General features: G+C 44.1%; 1 protein-coding gene across 1 annotated transcript in view; it reads left to right on the forward strand.

Moving 5' to 3' along the window:
• The window catches only part of LOC307043356 (uncharacterized protein), a 283,918-nt gene extending 260,419 nt beyond the window's left edge, over window positions 1-23,499 (forward strand). The window contains exon 6 of the mRNA XM_079687743.1: window positions 23,412-23,499. Coding sequence (XP_079543869.1) covers window positions 23,412-23,467 — 56 coding nt within the window. The 3' untranslated portion in view covers window positions 23,468-23,499. The remainder of the gene's footprint in view (window positions 1-23,411) is intronic.
• Window positions 23,500-24,531: the final 1,032 nt, after the last annotated feature.

Raw genomic sequence — 24,531 nt, forward strand, 5'->3', positions numbered from 1 at the left:
GGACTAAAAGCAGGATGTCAATATCCTCTCAGGATGGTCTCCTTGACACCTGATAAGTTGTGTCAATAGCAATGAGGGAGTGTCAATACCTTTTAAGGAGTTGAGGATCTCGCTCTGATGGAGTTGGTCACATGGATAGATGATGATGATGAGCACATACTCTATCAGGAGAAATTCACTGACTCTCTTAAACCAGTAAGCGTTGAATATATTTTAATGTTCTTAGTCATCATCAGTGACAACATAAATGTAATCATTCTCAGTTAAAGATTATTTGTGATGAGACTCTATGGCATCTGTTGCTAGCAAGGGGAATTCCCCCTGTGATGCTAACTAATGGAGCGTCCTCTCTCCCAGGCCTGACAGGACACATGGGGAGAGTCAGACCACAACTATGGTGGGGTGTGCAGGCTCCCATGAAAGCTTAAATCCCAGGGAAATGTATTGGCAATGGTAGGATATGTGTGTGTGTGCGTGTTTAGGATGATGTGTCAGTGCGAACAGGATGCAGAGTGTGTGAACCAGGGTTTGTCCCACTGGTTCAGCTTGTGTACAGGAAGAGGGGAAACATATTAAGTACGAGAGGATATTTGAACATGCAACAAGTTTTTTCCTCTGCGTGTGTGGGGGGTAAACGAAGCAATTTGAGGTCCACACTTATTCCTCACATACCCACGGGCAGTCCCACGCACCCCCAATGCAAACAAACATTAGTAGAAGGCGCCCATGTTCTCTCTGCTGAGTTAAGTGTAATAGAGTAGGGCATAACCTTCCAGAGGTGTGTCACCAAAGCCGTGATGCCTTCAACACCACTCTGAAACTGAAACAGGAGAAATGACGCCATACCATCACATGCCCACTCAAACACTACTCAGTGAGTGCCTTTGGGGGCCTGTGAATATTCATGAAACTAAAATTGCTCATTTATGTTTGGATGCACACCTCAAAGTGTGTGAGTCTAAGATAAACTCTGCACATGTTTGTGTTTGTTCATGTTTTTACTCATGTGGGCAAATGCCGATTTCGCTTGTGTGTGGGACCTTGGGTGTGCATGTGCTCTCCGGCCTATGTGCACTCATGCTCTCTACTGTCTGGCCTTCTCTTGTTCTCCCAGCTGTCCTAACACTGGTCTGTGTTGACAGTAAACACAGCTGCAGGTCACAGAGGCCCCGCTCTGGTCGGACACGGGGCTCTGAAGGCCAATGGGGGTGAGAGAATATAGGGAGCATGAATGCAGGAAGGAAAGGTGGAACTACAGATCAAGGAAGGAGAAGAATAAATAGTTAGGAAGGAGAGGAGACTCTTTGGTCCAGCACGTGCCCCTCTGCTCGTATTGAGGTCGACATGAAGAGACAGAAAGGAGGGAGGCAGAGGGTATGAAGGCCATGGTAGGGAAGAGTTGCCGTGCTAAAACATGTTACTCCAAAGGCAACGAGAAGGGTGAAGGAAAAGCTTGAGAAAAACAGAAAAGGGTGAGAGATTTCAGGTATCATTATCCAACTCTAAAAGGGAGGTGAAAATCAAAGTGGAGAAGGAGATAGGGAAGGAATAATCACAGTAGATACTAAGTGCCCTGTACCCATGTGCCTTATTAAATCTCAATGCCATCAGAAATCTACATTTTGGAGACTTTCTCCATAATTGTGGATCAATACATTGCGATAAATCATCTCTGACTATATGTTTTTAACAGATGACATTAGCATTGCTTACAGACACGCCGCCATTAGGGTTCCATGACCTTTGTATGCATGATTGATAGATTGTCTGACCCTGTCTACATGTCGCGGCCCTGGCTGTAAGAGACACGTTGTTTTGGTAACCCACCTATCTCTATGTATACACTCCCCTGTTAGGGTCCTTGCAGAGGGAAGAGGCAAAGATATGTGAGGATATACAGACACATACACAAACACAGTCGCACACCCACACACTCCCATCTATACACATCAGCACACACATGCACACCCACCCACTAGCACCAAAAACCCCCATTTGACGTGTTCCTTTCCGGCCCCTAAGGACAGATCAGGCACAGCTGTGACTTGGGAGGTCATGAGGCTCGGAGGGGTCAGACTGAGCAGACTCTGAGAGGGCCCAACGCAGGGTCACAGGTCACTCCCAGCAGCCCTGGCGGTGTGAAAGGTCATGGGTCATAGTCTCACCACGATGCGTCGGCAGGGTAGGGTTTCAAAAGGCGGCTGGGGCCAGTGAGAGGCACAGATTTATAGATACTGAGCCGAGCCCCGGTCCTCAGCCCGAGGTAATTACACAGAATATGAGCATGCCCGTTGAGGCTTGGCCGCCATATTTCATTTCCACCCTGAGCCCCTGTAGACTGAAATAATACATGAGATAGCCAGGGAGAGACGAGAGGCGAGACCAGGGGGCAGAGAGACAGAAAAAGGAAGATCCATTGATGCAAGGAAGAAGAGATAGAAAGTGACGGATAGAGAGAGAATAGGAGAGAAAATGAGAGGGTGAGAGTGAATGAGAAAGTTAAGAAGTTATAAGTGAGTGCTAGACAGAGTACAGGCAAAGGGTCATGTTTGTTACTAAACATTCTTAGCAACAAGACCTTTGACGTCAAATTCCAGTAAGACAGGGAGAAGGTCACAGGGATCGTCCCCGGGGAGCGCCGGGAGCCGTAGTGACACGAAGCTTGGACTGCAGGGAGTGTTGGCCTCGCAAGAGGAAAGGAGAGGAGAGAAAAGGAGAGGAGAGAAGGAACAGATGGACCGACGGAGGGGAGTGAAAGAAAAGAAGAGCCCAGAAATTAGATTAGTTTGGAAAGTGAAGTTGTGATGCAGCGGGCTTGGTATCCTGCTCGGAGCAGTTTCCCGTGAGAACCTGATCGGCCACCATGGGCTCAGCGAGACAGTTCAAACATATTTACCCCTCGTTGGAAGGTACAAATTAAATTAGGCTCTTCCACAAAGAGGAGATGCTTTCCCCTTCTGTTCTGATGTCATGGTAGTGGGGCGGTGTAGAGTGGGGGTCGGCCCTCTCTGGCCTGCATGCATTTATCTTAGAGGCCATTCATCTTCCAATAACCCCCCTCATTCCCAACCCCTTCGCATTTTAGATCCTTCTTCCCTTTTTGCTTAACTCTGTATCAAAGTCATTCTCTGTCTGGTTTCCAACACACATGCACAAACACAGACTTCAACGGAACAAATTCAAGCACAGGTCACAGCTCTGTCCTATTCTCGCCAACTTTATCTTCCCCTGTTCATTCTCTCTCTTGCTCTCATCTTCCCTCCCTCCTTCTTCCCCCTTCTTCTTACCCTGTGTAATTTGAAAAGAGTACATTCTGTGGAACAATTGGGACTGCCCATCTCTTTGTTCCTGTCTTAACAATGCCATAGCAGGTTTCATTGGAGATCATTACAGTAATTGCTTCATAATTGCATCGACTTTAGTCTTGGCTGCAGCCCATTCTCTGAGTACATCCAGGCCCTGTCTCGGCTCTGAGCTGCACAGCAGTGTGTGACCTTAGACCAGGGAGCGGGAGGGTCGCTGTCACTTAGCCTTTGGCCAACCTGGCAGCACTACAGCATTCCTCTAGTGGAGAAAAAACATTTCCCAATGTCTCTGCATCTGTTTTTTTCCAACCTTAATAAGTTTCTCTCTTTTCTCTCACACTTTCTATTCCTATTCCTGTTGGTAACTCATTAAAAAAATGTATCGTCATTTATCCCCCGCCTGCTCTGTTTCTATCTAGTTTTGGCAGAATAAAACGTTTCCAGATAGTATTCTGAAGGACAGTACAGGGAGGCCTTCGCCCTTCACCCTCTGGTCCTGTATTTATAGAAAGCAGCATCTGCTTCCAATGCTGCAGAATTATTTTGGAAAGGGAGAAAGAGTTTGATGACTCAACCAAGCATTTTGATGAAGGTACATACAGAATGCTTCAGGAGTTATAAAACATGTTGAATTTGTGAATCAGCTCCATCAGGTTTCATTATCATGTACGTCATCACACATGTATGCATATGCGCACACACACGATACACACACTTAAAGCAGACCCTTGCCCTTCCTCTAGGCGCTGATCTAGCCCAAACTTCACTCTCCCTCAGAGGCAAACCAAACCACCACTGTGACACTGACAGAAAAGAAAAATCCTTGAGAGTTGTACAGACACACAATAAATCAATCCATTATTTACGAGTGAACTCATTCAGAAAGGAAGCATATGTAATCTACTCATCCATGCTGAGAGGATGCTGAGCGAGAGAGGAAGAGAAAGAGAAGTGGGGTGTGTTCAGGGACGAGGCAGGCGGCCAGCTGAGAACAAATTCTGTTTCTGTTCCTAACTCCCTAAAGAGAGGTGGGAACCAGTAAACAAACAAACCAAGTGAGAAAGTGTTTCCTTCTTTAATGACAAAAGGAGAGGCTGAGAGAGAAAGGCAGGGAAGGAGGGAAGCATGGCGAGAAGCTGGCCCAGTGTGTCAGCTGTCTGTGTGTGTGTGTGTGTGTGTGTGTGTGTGTGTGTGTGTGTGTGTGTGTGTGTGTGTGTGTGCCCTCTGCCCTGTTCGTATGCAGGCCAGCGGGCTACACAAAGGCGCAGAGGGGGCATACACACAGATGGGTAAACAAAGCCATTGTTTACTGTTTTGTTTTTTATTATGTTGTTGGGAGAGATTAGTAGTTATTGATCTTTCTCAGTCAAGGCCAGGAAGGGTGGAGGCAAGTGGTAAGCGTTCCCATCAGTCGCCATCTTTACACACACACACTCTCAGAAACACACTCACAGAGTCTCGCCCCTCCACCCTACCCCACTACCATTGAGCCTGTCACGCCCCTGTCAGCTCCTATCACAGTGTGTCTACCTGAAGTATGGAGATGAGGCCTTTGTGGTCCCCTGTCCCAGCCTGGATGCCCATTCTTTTGGGCTCAGGTCTATTATGGCTGGAGCCTGGGGAGGGTCTCTAGAACTCACACACACACACATACACAACTTCTGGGGGTCATAGCCTTTCAACCTCAGGGGCTCGACTTCTGCCACCACAGCCTGACAAATCACCCCGCAACACACAAAAAAAGCGCCAGACCCCCAGCATGAGAGGGGCCCGGTTCCAAGCAGCTCCTCCAATCTCTGCTCGGTTACAAGCAACGCCAGCGAGCCGCTATTACCCTACTCCCACTGGATTTGGACAAAAGGGAGGAAAGAAGATGAGGGGAAGGAAAGTGGAAAAAAAAGAGAGAAGGGAGAAATGGGAAGAGAAAAAGAGATGGGGAGAAGAAAGAGACATTTAGGTTCTTTCTTTCGGTGGACTATGATAAATGGCCTGGCCTTTAGCTTGTCTGTGCTCCCCCAGCACTCTCTCTGGGCCTCCCTTGACAAGAGGGTCTTTGAGGGAGAACGGACCCCACAAATATTGCTCTTTGTCCCAGACAGAGCAGAGCCAAGACCCCAATGCTCTGACTTTAATCAAGTAAAACCAGCAAAGCAAGGTTGTGCTTTTATGTGCATGAGTCAATCACGTTCTGTGTGTGTGCGTATGTACAATTTAAATGTGTGTGTGTGGAGGAGACCGAAGAGGAGGGGGAGAAGTCTAGGAGGACTGAAGAAAAGTCAGCACACTACATTACACTGGCACATCTCCCCATTACTCCTTTAAAGACATTCAGAGCTTTGCCTTAGGGGTACGTGGGTAGATTCTGGGGAAGGCGGAATACAGATGGACCCCAAAGGCACATTACAAACTGACTCAGCGATCAAAACAACTTGTGAAGTTCACCTCTAACAAGGGGAGGTCTTAGCGAGACAAAAATATCTGAAAAAAAGAAATCACATGCTTAATGTTAATTTAAATGCACATGTGTGTCACATAGCTACAGAGGTTAATTATCAATCTCAGTATACAGTATTCAGTAATACAGTCGATTTCCGTGCTGCTTATGTTTACTGTGACCATGTGGCCAACTAATAATTACACAGTGTATCAGGTGCATTGCGATAAGTCCACAAAGGCAAATTATCCAATTTACAGCGTTACAATCAAGTTAATGGATTTCAAAAGCTGATTAGCAAGGTAGACAAAAAAATATCTACAAAGGCGAGAGTGAACGCCCTTAGTGTCATAGATGGAAGTTTTACGGTGGATTAATTGTTTATCAAAAGGCCTACTGGCAGCGGGGGTGTACAGGGTACAATTATACTCTCTGTAAAATTAATGCTCAGGTCTTTTAGAGGGGGAGGCTGGTTAACGCACTTATTTTCCTAATACTAACAACAGTAGTACGGTACTAGTGTGTGGGTGTGTGACTGTGTCTGTAATGGTGTGTTAAGATTGTGTGTAAAAAAGAGTTTGTTTGTCAAATTGAGTGTTTTGGGGGTTGTCTGGAGCCGTGGGTGGAGAGAAGAGGTTATGGAGCTTTTTGCCTTTTGTCAACCCTTAACATTCATTTCTAAGCCCTCCTTCGCCTTTTACACTTCCTCTTCCTTCAATGTCACAGTCGCCTTGTGTCTTCCCTCTGCCTGTGGCCATTCTTGAAAAATGGATCAGGGTTTAAACTTTGATCACCACTTTGGTTTTTGATTCAAAGCAGAGCGTGTGTGTGTGTGTGTGTGTGTGTGTGTGTGTGTGTGTGTGTGTGTGTGTGTGTGTGTGTGTGTGTGTGTGTGTGTGTGTGTGTGTGTGTGTGTGTGTGTGTGTGTGTGTGTGTGTGTGTGTGTGTGTGTGTGTGTGTGTGTGTGTGTGTGTGTGTGTGTGTGTGTGTGTGTGTGTGTGCATTTCTGATGCACATTAATTGTTTCAATGTCTGCATTTTCATACACACATCCACGTGTGTGTGTGGTGAGGGCAAACCTCAGCGCCACACAGTGCCACGGTGCCATAATCACCACCCTTGCCCAGTGGCCCAGATTAAATCCAGGCTTTGATCCACCCCCTAATCTGAGTTTACAGGCTCTGGGCTGAGGGTGGGTGCTCTTCTGTGCCTGCCAGCTAGATTATGCTTGCTTCTTTCCTTCCTCCCTTGTCTGTCTGCTTCCTTGCTGCCCCCCACTGAGGAACTGGCAATTGAAATCAGCTTTAGAGTTGCTTAATACAGAATCAGACTGAATTAGTCCTTTTAATGCTTGTCATGGTCGAAGATTTGATCAATGGCTCTTATTGTCAACGCTACATTGGTGTCAATGAAAAAACAGCAAGACTTCCAGGACGGGACAAAGGATACATATTTTAGATTCAGTTGTAGTTTATCTCCTCACTGCCTGAATTCAAAACATGCACGAATGCACACTCGTGTATATCTGTAAGAGCGTACACACAAATAAAGAACCTAACATGTGTTGCTTGTTTGTGTTAAACTTTAGCTCCGCCAGGGTATCGAGTGATGTGCATTTTGTGATTGTAAAATCTACTTCAGTGGCACGCTCTTTTGAAGTGGAGTGTGGTTCATTCGTTCAGGGTCAAACACATACATAGTCTCAATTGGAAACAAACCCGGAGTCTTGGCTGCGCTTTAATGCTACAGTGAGTTTGATTTACTGCCCATCTGCAACTGCACAAACACTCTTTGACTAGGCCCAGGCAAAATGAATAAGAGAGCATGAGACTCACTGTCGTTAACCAATTTACCAGTTTATATAAACAAGCCCATGGGTGATTAGAAATGGGTCTTCCTAAAGTAATAGTTTACAACACAGCACATTAAAAATAATTAGCCCTAACACAATAAAGTTGGAGGAATTTCAGAGCTGTATGACTGGGCTGAGTTAGTGTGTTAGACCTCATGCCTTAAGTGCCACTCTGTGTTAGCTGCTAACATTTTGAGTTAACCAAGCTCAGAAAATGTCTACACTTACGGAGATAATTAATAGAATGCCAGTATTACATGCTTGGTTACACAGTGTGGTGCAATAAAATGTTGTCGTGGCATTGGGGAAAACAAATTTAGAAATGTGAAAATATGCAGTATATTTGATGATGATGATGATGATGATGATCTTTTTAATTTGCACGGCACTTACACACACATGCCCACACACACACACTGATCATCTCGACAGTGTAAAGAAGGTCACATTTCCTTACATTGTGTGGAATTAGTTCTCCTTGTTTATGTTGGATGGACACAACAGTGAGGGAGATAGAGAGGGAGGGATGTTAAAAGAAAAACATGTGAAAACAAGTCAATTCTTATATTAGAAAACCTCTTGTGAACAACCAAAGTAAATCCACCGCTCGGTGAAAAGAACACTGTGCACCACAGTGTTTCTGTAGTATCTGACACACTCCTCATGTCAGTGCTGAGCTTTAAACACCATTCTCACTTTTCCCTCTGCTCCTCTGAATACAACCACATCCCACACATACACTTCAGTGTGGTACACAGACAGGTGCAGGAACAAGATGACTGACCAACACACACAAAGAAGAACACACACAGCACTATGCTCTACTCTTCTCGCCTAGATGTGAGTCTAATTCAGCCCAGGGGATAGTAAGATGGCAGTGGAAATACCTGAAAAACTCTCCTTCTTATTTCCTAATAGTTTGAAAATCTCCCCCACCAGCTGGAGTGTGTTGGAAAACAAGTGCACACAAGTCAAATGCAAACACTGCTAAACCAGAACATTGAAAAAGAGGGATATCATTTACAGTACCTCAGGAAAGCCCAGACAGTCATGAGTTATTTGTCTTGCTTATTGGCAGAGGTTGACCAATTAACGCCCCCGTGCTAGGTCCAGATCACTGGCTCTCTGCATGGTGGTGGAGTGTGAAATGTGCCATAAATCCAGGGCATGGCCCACAGCACATAAGGGAGGCAGATAGAGGTCTGGCAGAGGGTTCCTCTCACTTGGGTGAATGGCAAAGCAGGGTTCACAGGGCCCGGATGGCTGATCCAATTAAGTGCTGCCTCCTGATATTCATTGCTTTCTGGTAGAGGCTTCATATTCAAATTATTAACAGCACTGTGTTTTACTGTGTGATACAGAATGGTTTAAAATGTAACTTTTAACACAATTTTAGTCGAAGTTGTACTCCTTTAAGTCCAAATATCACAGCAGTATGATTCCTGATGATAGCTAGGTCCCCCATGTCATCCCATGTGAGTGATGGGCCTTAGATCCTTGAATGTAATCTTAGACAAGTGTCTTCAAACAATCACTTACTTGTTATCTAAGGCAGGTCAAGGATTCACTGGTCCCTCTTGTTGCTCCTGATAAGAGAATTGTTAGGATTATCTACAGGTAGATGCAGAATGGAGAGTTCAAAAGGTTAAAGAGGAGTGAAAGGTCACTTAGGGAAAAAGTAGAAAGACTTTTGTATTGTTGTTTGGTGTCATGCTGCTCTCTTTTATGCATTCGTTTTTGGGGGGGTTTGGTATAACCTTGGCTTATAGACAGACTTTTTGAAAATGTAATGGGACATAAACAAGGTGTTTAATATAGAGGATATCAACCGATTGACATGTCAGCTGCTCCCCCTTGACCTAGATCACAACAGTTATGACCTCCAAGTCTGTTTAAGAGAAGATAGATTATGGACTAATAAGCTGGGCATCTCCCCAACTTCTATGGCAGTAAAAATAGAGGGCCTGGACTCTCTTCACTAACACCTCTAAGCATCCCATTATTGACACTTAGTAATATGACTCTGAATGTGAATGTGTCAGTCTGCCCAAAATGACTCTGAGGGGTGTGAAGGTTGTCTATAATGCCAACGGCACTTCATTCTAAGCCACGCCTCTGAACTTGGCTGGCTGTTGGAGGTCTTTTTAGAAAGGGTTGACCTGAGGTTCCCTCCTCTTCCTCCTCCTTTTCAGTCGAATACGAATTGTGTCTAAATGACTTGGCATGGAAAGGATGTAAATGAACGCTGGGGGTTGTTGTGCTCACATCCAGCCAAGGTCAGGCATCCAGCTGTCAGCTCATGTTTGGGACTAATCGTTTATGTGCCTTCACCACTCTGCGCCCGCTCCCTCATTCTCTCTGTGTCTGTCACACACCTCTCCCTCTCTCTTTAACTCAATGTCCTGCCTTTTATCCCTCCACTCTTTTTCGCATCTGTCCTTTGCATCCATCACATTTCCCTTCCTTTTATTCAGTCCTTTCATGAATGACACGAGTGACATGGCATGCCATGTCATGCCATGTCATTACCTCTGTTATCCTATGGCTAATGACTTGTGCTACTTGAGGGGGGTGGTTTCAAATGATGATATGGTCACCTTGAAATAACTTCAGGCATGTTAACATGCATTAGCATTAAGTTAAACATAAGGACATCAGAATATATACCCGCCCCAAATATATATTTTGTATTAATAGCACAAACAACAAACATATATATTAATACTTGAACAGGAATCAGTGCCCCATACTTATTGATTAGCTCAGAAATAATGTATTTTGAACAATGAAACTTATCTTCATGCTTAAATTACTCGTGTCAGTTAAATAAATAATGCATTGATTTATGTAATTGAAAAATCAAAACAAACATACAAAACTCCATAAATGGCCTTTTATCATATTTCTCTCAGATTAATTAATATGACCCCCCCACCCATCTTGGCCTTAGACTACCACTACCATGGCCATGGCCATCGTCTTCCGCGTAAAAATGTGGCAGGTTGCAGAGTTCAAGTCCTTCGAAATGTGAATCGAAACAGCTGCCCCTAATCACTAGCACAAGCTGGGCTTAAGGGCCTCTCAGTTTCACCTCTCATCTGCCTGGAATTTTGAATTTCCTGAGTGGAGATCAAATGGCAGCCCGAGTCAGTGAGACCTTTGATATATGGACACCCATCTCGCAAGGGCCTTCTGCAATGGGATTTACGCTTGACAACACACTCGGTGTCACCTCCGCTCCCGGCGGACGCTCTGCGACCCCTGGAAACATTGGGCCCCTTTGACAGGAAAGCAGAGCCCCCCCCCCTCTAAACCCCCTGGAGTGCCCAGCAGTTATTTATTAAATTTGTTGTGCCCACCGTGCTATGGTTTCAGAAGGCCACTTAGTTTTGGATTGCATTCTGGATTTTTCAATTATGTGGTTCATTTCACCTGCTTGTGTTCCTTTACCCCCCAGGATCAAGTGCAGGAGAGATCACATTTAATTATTTCAAAACAAGAAGTCTTTACCGGACCCCGCAGATCCATAACATCATGCTTCCCTATCTATTGCTCCATCACCACTACTTTAAATAAGCAGTATTTAATCAGTTAAAAAAAGAAACTGAGAATATCCTTCCTCTGCCTCTGAGCACCATATTACTCATGTCAATAAGGAAATTTGTCTGCCTATCAGGAGGGTAAATAAAAGGGCAGAATATGGGATTTCCACAATTCCCCGCTTGTTTGGTCTCATATGGAGCACATTAGTGGCCAATTTGATTGACAGGTGCTCCTGTGTGTAGCCAGAGGGAGAGGCAAAGAGAAATGGGAGATGATCATATCCCAGGTAATAAGTGTGGACTTTCCACAGCAGGCATGAAGATGCTATCTGGAGAGGCTGTTGCCTATGGATAAGAGGATGTTAGTAGGTTAGGCACTGCTTTGAACTGCATCTGTGTGCACATTCATACAGTCAAATCTTTGTGCATGTAGATGTATGCATCCATGCATAGGTGTGACAGAGAGCCTTTGGACTTTACCTCAATAGACATATTTTTAAATCTTAACATTACCCAGAAAGAAAGTTCCCAACTTTGTCAACATCTAGTTGTAGCCATTGAAGTAAAAACAAATAAATACACGTGTTATGTCTAACTCCTACATAGTATGTTCCAGTACGTGTGTTTTGCAGGGTCTGTTTTTGCATGAGCCTCTGACTGACATTGTAATGAAACTGTCTTTATGGCTGATTTCTTAATGGTGGCTTGGGACTATTTACTTAACATGAACTGTAGACTCCATTTTAGCTTTTTACCTACTCGCATAGCTGCAATATCAAATCAATTTATGTCATTAGTCTTTCTGATGCTTGCCATGCAAAGTCATGCTTATTATCGTAGCCTTGTGCATTATACAGAAAGCTGTTTTGTGATTTAAAAGATATGAATTATCACCTCCACCAAGTTTTTATTTTAATTAAAAAATTTGGCTTGCAACATTTTCTTAACATTTCAAACTACTGTGTAAACACTCTTTAAAAAAAGAAGGAATCCCCAGTTATTGCTGGATTTTAAACGTGGCTAAATACTTACTACTAAACATATGCTCGTTCTTCAACAAAAGCTTTTGCAATGGCTATATTTTCTATTTTCTTTTGTGTATGTCAGTTTGGTTCATGGGAGGCAAATGGTGCTTCGGACAGGATGAAAATGGCCCTTCACAATGTGTTGAGGAGCTTTGTGATTTAGGAGCTTTGTTTTTCTAAGTCTCCCGTCATTAAAATAATTCATTGCCAATGAACGTTGGAGGCTCCACAATGAATCAGCTGGCTTTTTGCATTCTTCTAAAGACCAAAAGAGGTGTGGGGTTGAGTGAGAAAATGGTTGAGCAAGAGACATTAAAAAGCTAAATGACTTAATGGTTGGAACCACAGGGGAGATGGAGACCCTGGGACCCCACTGGATTGTCAGAATGTATTCTCTTCAGCATACTGGGAGTGTGTTTGTGTTCTCAGGGCATTGCTGAAGTGATAGAAATGCCATAAAGAACATTTGGGAGAAAGACAGGCTGTGTTTTGCCATCAGAGCTTCTATTTAAACTTCAGTTTCCCTCAACCTACTAATTACATAAATCATGGTCATAAAGAGGATTGATATTGTGACAAAACTGTTCTGGGGGGTGCACAATGACCACTCCATGACCCTGGAGTGTGGGACCCTACCTGACCTCAAGACTAAGGTTCAAACGGTCAATTGTAGGTCACTGGCAAAACAGGGGGGTTAAGGGTGCTTAGTGTGTTAGGGTGTGCCAGAGGGTGTAGATTGTAAAGCTTGCCTATGTGTGAAGGCTACTGGGGACATAGCCTCTGATCCCTAATTATTCCTCAGAATAAACAACCTACAGGTTGGCAAACTGTGCTCTCCTAGCCCACATCTCTGCAACACACACTTATACACACCTTCCCTGTCAGGTAAAATACACTTTGCACATAGCAGGTGACAGTGGGTTTGCATGTAACACATTCACTGGCTGTCCCTACTCCCACTATATGCTTATCTGTCTCTTTCTCTCCCCTGTCTTTTATCTCTGTTATCATCCTATCTTTCTAGCCATTCATCCGTCTCTCCTGTCCAGGCCACCAGCTTGGCTATCTATCCTTCTAATGAGCTCCACAGACTCTTCTAAACAGTTGTCAAACAATCCTCACACAGCCATCACTTTTACTGGGCTCACGCTAAGGCATAAACAACAGCACCCTTGTGGCAATCTGCTGCAAGGGGTAAAGCAAGAAAAAACGGTGGTTTAACACTAAGTACCAAAATGTGTCTTGGGTGACCAGGTAACAAGTGGGATACAGGTGCTATTGGATCCAAAAAGCCAAGTGATTTCAGTTTGCCTTGGATAAAATCAACTGTGAACAGATAACCTACAATCTAATCACATGTGGTCACTCAAGATGCATTTGAGTAGTTTACTAATTCCAGGTATGAACTGCAACCTGTCTCAGCTGTATCTACACACAATCTAGATTCATTTGTAAAAATACAAGAATCGTGGTCTGAACAGAGAGGGCAGATACTGACAGATGTTGACCATCATCAATCATCAAGGTGTAAGAAAGGATAGCGAGAGATTTTGACCGCAAGCAGTGGGTGAGAAACTATAGAGAGCTGTTTCTTGCACTATCACCTCCCCCTAATTTCCCCAACCTCATCCTTCTTGAGTCCACCATGTGAACATCACTCACAGTGTCTGTACAAGCCAAGCACCCAGTTCATCAGAAACACCTTCCCTGGCCTCAAACCTGACCCGTTCTCTCCTGGGGTCAGGATAACAGGCTGCAGGGCTAACACACTGGATGAGAAATGGACCGGAGACTGTGGCGTGTGTGTGTGTCGGCTCAGCTGCATTTGGAATACATGTTTCAGTGTGTATAATGTGTATGACTAGCCTGTCAGAGGGGGCCTGTGGAGGTTACACAAACACAGAGGAGGGTTATTTATACTTCCAGAAAATGATGGTGGTTTCTGTCAGATTTGGCCCACTCTAGCATGATCTGGCTTGGACTTGGTCTAGCTTTAACCCATTTCTAGCCAGCAATACAAAGAAAAAAGGACTTGTGCTATTTTGGCTGTCACTGACAACCCCAGTGGCCAAACTCTGCCAGTCTACAGCTCTGAGTCCACCTCCACAGATGGTCCAGCAGTACTTAAGAATTCACCCCCAGGGTTTTACTGCTCTGTTGTATTGAGGACTGTCACAGTACACGTAGCATGTGGTTAAGATATGGGAACAGCATCCTCCAAGAGCTCTCATGGCCTGGCACAATGAGATATCTCCACCCCCAGTAAAAGAGAAGACAACTGGTCATGCCCACTTTTATGACAGGACACAGCCTACCAGCTGAGCAAGTTGAAGATGCTGATACAGTCTATCCATTACATTTTGCATAAAATGATTGAATAATCTTCATTTAAGCTTTTCATGTCTTGCAAGTCAGAATTATAATTCACTTTGTCTTACTGGCCCTGTGTTGTACAACATGCTAATGAGACTTCATTTTCCATGTACTTAGTCAGTCAGCTAGTCAACCTGTCAGGCAACCAGCCAGTCAGAGGATGGTGAATTACTGTCCTGCAGCCAGAGAAAGGAACCCTGCTGTTACGTCTCGTTCAGCCGGCCACTCTTTAACTCTAAATGAGGCAAAAAGGCACAAATCCACAAATCTGCCCGTACTAATTTGTTTATTGCCCTCGTTCTGGCTGCTACTCCTCCTCTCTCCACCGCCCTCTCACCACCCCTCCATACGCTCTCTCTCCCTTTATTGATCTCCTGGCTAAAAAGTGAAAGTGTTACAGGGTGTATGAGGTCTTCAAAAACAGCTTGTCATGTGCATTGATTCATATATAGAGAGTGGGTGTAATAAGTCCCTCAGGCCTGGGGTCAATCTGAAAGAATTAACGCATCCAGTAAGGAAGCAACAACATACATGTAGCACATGCTCACTATGGACTCATGTCATGTGCATGTGTGCTAGTATGTCTCACACATCCCACTTTGCACGTTGCTAATTCATTTTGGTAAAGTAAGTGATAAACTTGGGATGATGATATTTGGATAGGTGCCAGGTTGAGTCATAAGCAAGCAGGGGGTTGAATTTAGGGGTGAGGGGGCGAAGGGAGAGAAAGTGGGGAACAGCGCTGAGTGTGTCTGTCCTGGCAGGTCCCCTGCTCAAATTCCACTGATACAACTTTAATCAGGCCTAATCTACTTATCGGCCTCCTGGGGCACTGATCAGCCTAAAGTGCTTAACAGAATGCAAGGACCCATAAGATGCTGCCACTCTAAATCATAAAGTGGGTTGTTGCGGAGGTTTTTTTTAACTGAATCTGTTGAATTAAAACCAACTATACCAAATACAGTTCCTTTACATCTGTGTTTTCTGGACTCCTTTACCATCTTCTATTTTTTTTTCTAGTCCCAGCTGATTGTAACCAATCCAATGACTTTTTGTGATATGCTCAACCCTTTTTGGTTTCTTATAGTAAATATGTTGTACTGTAAGAGCCAGTAATAACTCCTAAAGCAAATGAGAGAAAGCTTAAGAGGAGAAAGATAGCACAATACTCTCATCAAACTCATCCCACAAGGCTGCAGAAGTTCACTCTGCAGAGCATTTGAGTGACTACATCGGCCAATCCTGTTGTTAGCTGTATTGTGAAGAACTAATAGAATAATTGACTTGATCTTGTAGCGGGGGTTAAGAGACATAACCCCAGCTAATGAAAGACGGAAACAAATTTCTTCACGATAATGAATTTCGTTCAAACAAAGCATGTAAGGGAGCATTGTCTACGCCTTGAAAGAAAAGCAAAGGCTGTTTGAAGGAATTGTGCTCAGTCTGTATCTTACTCTCTTTAATAAAGCTGACACTGTGTGATAAGGGGAATGTGATGCGAGATGAGTTCACGGGCCGTGTCAGGGCACTTGTCACCTGTGCCACCTTGTGATCATAGATTATCAGATTAATGCTGATGCTTCACGTGGACTATATCCTCAATTTCATTCGATTCAGAAGATCAGCGAGGGCGCTACTGAGGTGGAAGTGCTCTGAACTCCACAATGTTTGATTCATTTACACACAATAAAACTGGATTGGCTCTGGCGGCTGCCATTTCTGAGTTCATATTTTCCTGTACCTCTGCAACCCACTCAGTTTATTTTGTTGCCTCGCCTTGTCCCAGTGTGTCCTCTGCCAATCTATTTCGTGCTCCCATTGACCTTTCATTCTCCTCATACATGTTTCCTCTCAGAGGACAGGCCCTCCGCATGGAATTCCTCCTCATGTTCAATGTGATCAATACAAAGGGCAGGGACCTTGCACACAAACTCCCCCGCTGACTAAACGAGAAGGATTAAAGGCTGGAGAAACTGCGTGGTGCATGTTTGTGAGTGAGAGTGCATGCTCATGTCCTTATGAGTCTACAGCGCACATGCATGTTTGTGAATGTGTGTGCGTGTGTGTGTGTGTGTGGTGTGTGTGTGTGTGTGTGTGTGTGTGTGTGTGTGTGTGTGTGTGTGTGTGTGTGTGTGTGTGTGTGTGTGTGTGTGTGTGTGTGTGTGTGTGTGTGTGTGTGTGTGTGTGTGTGTGTGTGTGTGTGTGTGTGTGTGTGTGTGTGTGTGTGTGTGTGTGTGTGTGTGTGTGTGTGTGTGTGTGTGTGTGTGTCCATGCGAGTGCTTGAGAGAGAACATCAGACTACTAAAACTTGTAAATAAATGCTGTTGTGATCTTTGCCGGGTGGGCCACGTAAGCTCAGGGTTCATGACCCTTGTCTGTGTCACAGCAAAAAGGTCCATGCAGGTCACACGAACGTACACATTCAGAGACACACACTCACTACCATTTAACCTAAGAAGAGGAGAGGGAGTGGAAAAGCGAGAGCGAGGGATTAACAAAGACAGGCAGCGCTAGCAGCTGGTTGGCCATTTAGAGATTCCTATTTTCCGGATGGTGAGGTATTAATAGAAACCTGTACTCAGCCAGTACTCTCAGCCAAAATAGATGCTTATTTCCCCGACACTGATTGCTTCTGATGGGCGGATGGAGGTAAAACTGAGGAATCAAAGTGATGGACAAAGCAGGTGCAGACGTGAAAATCTAATTCAGAACAAAGGCCTTGTGAATCTTTTGTCGCTCTACTATAGTTGAAATAAAGCTGACCTCTGACACTTGTGTTAAAACGGAACTTATAAACATTTAATGGAATTTTTTACTTTACTCATTGGATATATTTTTTCTTCATTCATGTTCAAAAACACACCTTCTATTACCACCATGTTTGAAAAAGACAGCAAAACAGAGATCTTTAAGATTGTAACTGATTTGATATTTAAAAAATCCACGTAATTCACGTCCCCTCATTATATTTAATGAATTCTAGTATTTCCTTTTTTGTTTTGTCATTAAAGGTTTTGAGAATGCAGCTTAGTTATAAGGATGGGTCAAATATGCTGTTAATTGATCGGTGTAATTAAACTGCTTCCTAGGTAAAATACCTGCATAAACATTGTGCCTTTTCATTGCCCTTTACATTTTTATTTTGGCTCTGTATTTTTGTTGTGCAGAAAAACAAAAAAGCTTGGTATTTGTTAAGTTGTGTAACCAAGATCCAAGTTACACACTGGTTGACCTGTGCTCAAACATAAACATCCAGACACTTTTAAGGGATACAAAAAAGAGGTGACAACTTTACAGCTGCATAGGCCCAGACCTTTACATTTTTTTATCAAAACACTACGATAACATCATTTATTCTTCTCCACTTTCACCACTTCTTCTCAAGCTTCATCACCTCAGGCCGGGCCCATTAAGGGGCGGTGGATCGGCCCCCTCTGCCCTCTGCCTGCCCTCTCTGGTTGTCACTGAGTGGAGGTCCAGCCCTCTCCAATGGGCTTATCACAGGTCAACGTGCTGCAAGGGCACATACTCTTACACACACTCATGGACCACGAGCTGGACACTTCTTAGCATAACTCCTCAGTGCTACAGCACAGACCTTGCCACAGGGGGTCTGGTGTGTCACCGTGTGCATTTACAAACAGATAAAGCACAAACACAGTGAAACAGACAAACATTCTTTCCCTATCTCTCTGCAACACAAACACACACAATCACAATCACACAAACACACATATTTCCCCTTTCCCTTGCCCTCCGTAACCCAACATACACTCTACCAACTCCCACCTCTCTTGTCACCTCCCATCTCCGAGACCAAGGTCAGCTGTCCAGGCCTGTGGCTCTTGATGTAGAGGCTTTGACCCAACATGGCCACCTCTGTCTCTCCAGAGAGATTAACACAAGGCAGGGACAGAGAAACTGAGCTCCGCGTGGCTCCGTGTTATCCCAGCCGCGCTCTCTGTCTCTACTCTCACTTCTCATTCTGTCTCAGATAACTCCTCACGTCTGCAGACTGGGGACCAGGAAGAGCTGCAAATTGAATATGTCTGGCAGGCAGATCTGTGAAGACTCATGGGGGATGTAAGCGAGAAAAAGCAGACTGTAAGTGTCCATGTTGTGTCACTCAGGCAACATACATAAAGGGATGAATAGGGGAAGATAAGAGCGGTTTATTATCGTCATTTCGGCTTGTGTTTCCTTCACGCCATTTTTTCTTAAAATTACATTTACATTTGTCGTGAGATAGTGTAGCAAAGGAACACAGCGCGGCATCTTTCAACAAGGCCAATACAACATCGAGTGACATCACCGAGAAGGTGTTGGTTGAAGTGGTACTCTTGAGAATCTTAAACACTTCCATGTTGTCTTAGCTTTCCCATTGGCCATCCCATTCCTTTGCTTGATTCCCCCCTCATTATTTCTTCTGTTGGACGGGGCTGAGGGGTGGCTCCTCCGGCAGTCGAAAGGTTAAACAAAGTGCTGCGACTGTCAGGCTGAGTGAAACCAACTGGTGCTTGGCTATCAGAAGATAATCAAGGCTAATAGGTACATAATGGCTAACAGTGGGGCCGCACTCGCTGGCAGATGCATCATGGGGGACGGAACGCAGACAGCGTGACCTCGCATTCCCTCTGCAGCTCTCACCGCTTCAGAGTCATCAGGCGGAAAGAGGCAGACACCAGGAATTTTACCGCTGCTTTGCTCTGGGATTACTCACAGTAGAGTCTCATTGATTGTTATATCTTCGTGGTTTGTCTTTTTTTCCTCTCTTTCTGTTAATCTTTTTTATTGTTGATTTGAGGTTCTTACTCTACAGGGTCCATCAATTGATAGGCCTTAAAGTGAGCTGCCATTGGGAATGATGTCACTACACTGGACTGCGAACAGTAAAAGCATTATTCAGCATTGGTTTATTCAGCAGGGATTTGTATGGATCTTAGTGAGTTATGGTTCCTGAAGCATATGCTTTCACTTTTGTCTAAACCAACAAACAGAATGTTTGTGTTACTGATGGTCAAAGTGCCCAAGGTCCTAAAGGACACTCTGTTCTGAACATTGAAGATTGATGAGCCTGTGAAGCAAAGAGGATGAAGGAGAAACCTTATGAGCCACTATTCTGTGGTAATGTGAATAGGAGAAAAAACGATCCACTGTCTTCAACTGCAAAAATTAAAAACCACACTAGAGAATTCAGCTTTGATTTACCAAATATAAATAACAATGCAAACCTTAAACCTCGACATGTTGACCGCAAATTCTTCATGAATACATTATATAAAGAAGACATTCGCGCAAGTGTGACATTTTGACCTACCCCGCAAAGCGTTAACATGTTCTAAATTGATGCAATTGAGCAGAAAAGGTCACAGGATCATATGTTAACGAATGTACACATGCTCAGTTCTCAGCGCTCTGCAAAGCATCTAGCCAACACTTCCCCTCTGACGGCACCCGGTTGCCCTGGACTCCTCTCCAAAGACTCTCTGTAAACAAAGCCTGCTTTTGTTGAGGCCCAGTGCGTCAGAACCATCATCTCCAGAAGGAAAGAGGGATATGGAGGAGAGACGTAGGGGTGGGCGGAGAGAGTCAGATACAGAGAGAGAGAAAGAGAGAGAGAGAACGAAAGCGTTTAGGTGGGGGTGAAGGGCAGAGGAACTGAGACAGAGGTCTGGGTAATTGCAGCACAATGGAGATTGTGTTTGATCTCTGAGGTGTCCAAGCCTATTTAGTGGGGAATGTGCCAAGCTGAGGAATGTTGTAGCTCTGAAAGGCTGAGTTTATCAGGAGTTCAGCAAGTGAGAACAAGAGGGGGGGGGGGGGGGGGGGCTTGTAGTTTGAGAGAGATAGAGACAGAGAGGGAGGGACAGAGAGTTTAACCAGGCTTCCTTTTCATTATTGGCTAATTATGTCTTTAAAGCCTCTGAGAACTTCACTGTACACACTGTTCACACATGTTGTATGTATTATATTTTGTGTGTGTGTGTGTGTGTGTGTGTGTGTGTGTGTGTGTGTGTGTGTGTGTGTGTGTGTGTGTGTGTGTGTGTGTGTGTGTGTGTGTCTCTCTCTCTCTTTTTCTCTTTCTCTCTCTATTAGAACTGAAGAGAAAGGCCAGTCTGATCTGTGGTGCAGTGCAGCAGCAGCAGCCTCCTGATAGCAAGGCTAAACTGCTGGAGAGCAGAGAGTGCCCGCGCAGAGCAGAAGGCTCTTTGAACTCTGTCTGTACTCTCTGCTGCAGAGCTTGAACTGGGTTAATCGCTATTAATATTTAACATGCTGCCAAAGTTCCAGCCCAGAAACTATATCAAAGCCAAGAGCTCCATCCAGCAGAGCCCTTTCGGTGCTCTTCTGTAGCAAGCTGGCTGGCATAAACACACTGAAGCTGCCGACATGAGAATTGATAAAGTTATTTAATTATTTTTTAAATAAAGGAGGGAGGGACATCTTTGCAAGAGCAATCCATTTTCCATTGAGTGCAATACTGTATTTTGTAAAATTGTAAGCTTTCTGTCTTTATGGACCATCAAATCAGAATTGAGATTTGGCGGATTTCTTTTTTTTTTCTCTTTCTTTTTGGAATTCTTCATTTATGTGGCTGCAAAAATGTTAAACCATTTTAGCCATAGCCATAATGAAGTATAATATATTGATACATAAGATACAGTTTAAAGTTGGGAGGTCAAATGTAATCAAAAGTGTAGGGAGGATGGGGTCGGTTATGAAACAACTTGAGGTCGCCAGGGGGCTGCGGTTCTGTTGCTGCTGCTCATATCTCTGTCTGTCTGTTCTGTCAGCTCACAAACTGGATTATTTCATCAGAGTTCAAGCCTCTATTGCCTCTGCCACTGCAGTCTTTTTCACTCTCTGCCCTCCCTTTTACATGTATCTCTCTATCTCCATCTCTCTCTCCCCTCTTCTCTCTCTCTCTCCCTCTGCTCTCAGCGCCAGGACCTCAAACAGCATGGTTAAATACCCAGGCCAATGTGTCGCTCTTCAAAGAGACTCAGGTAGTAGATATGCTGGCAATGGGCCAGGATCAAAATGAAGACTTATTGTAGAGCATTGTGGCTGCACTTCACGTGGACCTCAGTCGAGCCATATTAAGGGGCCCCACCTGGGCCAAAACATTCCCACAAGGCAGCTGAAATATAGGCCCTAAGCCCCATTTCTCCCCCTCTGAAAAACCCACTAATACCACACAGGGACCCATTTTTATTTCACTTCATAAATCAAGCCAGCAGAACGAGGAAGTTCATTTGGCGTAGAAGAGCTTATGTTAGCTTTAGTCCCTGTTGTAAAGTTCCTTCTATCAGCACGTCTTCCTTGGTTGTTCACCTACAGCAAAAACAACAGAGACCAAGAGCACATTGAAATGGTCAGAATTAGCTTTGATTACTTAGGATTTAGAAAATGAGTGGCTGTTTGTTGCCATAAGTCCTGCCTGATAAAATATTAAAGCACAGCTGAAGGGGAAGCTTTGTAGAAGACAAAAGCTGGAAGCAATTTGTGTAGCTACCAAATTAAAGTTACTCAGCACCAAGGGTAATTTAATTAGCATTCTTTAAATGTTTGAATGACTTTGACCTTTGGAGGACTCAGGGGTCATGCAGGTGTATTTACTTAAGCTAATTCAGAATAAGTAACATGAAACAAGGTTCCAAATCAAACAGGCCTCCTCCCCGAATATCTGGTTACCAAGTACCAGCTCTGTGTTTGGAAATTAAATTAATATCTATCCACCATGTCATTAGGCCTGTTTTCTCAAAACCTTGAAATCTCCTAGGCCCCTTCCTATTCCCCAGAGCAAACATCTCAGTGATGAGCTTGACAAGAGCAAGACAAAAGAAAAAGAAGAAATCTAGACAATGAAGAGCAGGGAGAAAGACATAAACAACAGATGAAAAAACTGACAGCGTTTCCCAGGATGCACCTCTCCCAGCATGGCTCATGAATGGAAACAGGTGTGTGTGATTGTGCGGTGGGTCTTGAAGATTCTGGCCGATGTGGCATGTCTACTGCCTAGGTGATTTGGGTCAATGGAGCACATCTGGTACTAGTCACAACAGAGTGCACACGTCCACAGCCCTCAGACACCCCACCAGGCAAGTGGGGAGAGAGAGGCAAGGGTAAGGAAACATCTGGGTTCTCTCTTTCTCTTCTCACACACACACACACACACACACACACACACACACACACACACACACACACACACACACACACACACACTCTCATTTGGGATTCTGTGCTTTTTGGGGTTTGCTTGGATTCCTCCAGGTGCATCTGGACTCAGAAACAGAAGAACAGCAGTGTGTGTATGTGTGTGTTGGGGGAGGATGATTGACAGCCTTGAACCAGAATGTTCTCTGTGCCGGGTGAGTAACTCACCCATCATGCCCACTCTCTCTTTTCTCTTTTGTCTCTTCCAAAGGTTCTTCCCCCACTTTGTCTCTGCTCCATAATCTTCCCTTATTTGCTGCTGTTCTGGAACAGACTCATTCCTATATTGGAAAAAAGGCATATATATTCTGGTGAGCTAAACAAGGCAGGGCATTTTCTTTTTTTGCCATGGACGTAAATTAAAATAACAACCCACTACATCTGTTGTGTCAAATGCTGGAACCTCATGAGTCATGCTGTAGAGATATGCCAATGGAGAGAAAAGACACATGCGCCTACACACACTCTCAAACATTCATGCACACACAGTTAGACAGCAAGTCTATTTTTTGGCACAACTCCAGAACCGAAGTGGACTCGATACACTGTGGTAATGATAGGGTAAAACTGTATTTGAGACACTGTATCGAGTTCTAATGCTGAGATTTTTCAGCCCTGACAGCTCTCTCTGTGTCTCTCTCTCTCTCCCTCACTATCTAGCCCACTTACCTCACTTCACCCGCTACCGCACGATATGCTCAAGGCAACAACAATAAACATGATTGGCCCTTCACACAAAGAAGGCGGGCCATCATCTGGACAGGCATGACAAGGGGCAAGTTAAATTGATTTCAACTGTATCAGCCTGTGTGGGATTATTTTTGTGCACCTTAGACAGTGTGTGTGTTTGTTTTAAAACAGAGTATGGATTTTTTTCACTCAGTTTGAGCAGTGTGACAAATATGGGAAGTGATGGCATGTAGAACAGATTGTTTCCTTCCTTCACTTGTAACAGAGGCTAAAGAAACAAATTCAGGTCCCGCTCTTTTTACCACACAATCCAAACAAAAGAGCCTTGTCTCATAGATGTAAATGTGTTATCCAGTGACTGTTATAGAGCACAAAAAAATACATTTGACACTTGGTCAGCATATCAAGAGAGAACTGTCTAAGCACATAGCCATACTTTCTAAACTCATTGTAATAATTGTAATCAATCATGGTGCCATATTTGATTATCCATATCTAATGTGTAAGGTGTTTGATTTCCCAGGTCAAATAATGTATCACCACTATTTGAATTTCCTTCATACAACCAACCTGGATCTGGCAAATAGTAGCCTCTCAATCAGTTGGCCGGAAATAATGCAAATTAGCATAGTGTTTACAATACTTCACATCTTTCAACATGATTTTTTTCTGTGAGTAAATGTGGGAGACAGAGAGACAAGACAAACATATATCAAGACTGTCCTCAGGAGCCAATCTGGTGTGTGTGTGTGTGTGTGTGTGTGTGTGTGTGTGTGTGTGTGTGTGTGTGTGTGTGTGTGTGTGTGTGTGTGTGTGTGTGTGTGTGTGTGTGTGTGTGTGTGTGTGTGTGTGTGTGTGTGTGTGTGTGTGTGTGTGTGTGTGTGTGTGTGTGTGTGTGTGTGTGTGTGTGTGTGTGTGTGTGTGATAACTTTTGATGCAATGTCACCAGGTAAAGTGAGGCAAAAATGAACAACATATAGTTCTTAATCTGGTTAACTAGAGCTGAGCTGGTTTAATCCTTTCTTCTGAGCACATAAATCAGACAAAACTAAAAACCAGTGCACTATTTTTAGTGCTTTTAATGAACTCA

This window comes from Notothenia rossii, assembly GCF_949606895.1.
Source record: "Notothenia rossii genome assembly, chromosome: 6".
Lineage (NCBI taxonomy): Eukaryota > Metazoa > Chordata > Actinopteri > Perciformes > Nototheniidae > Notothenia > Notothenia rossii.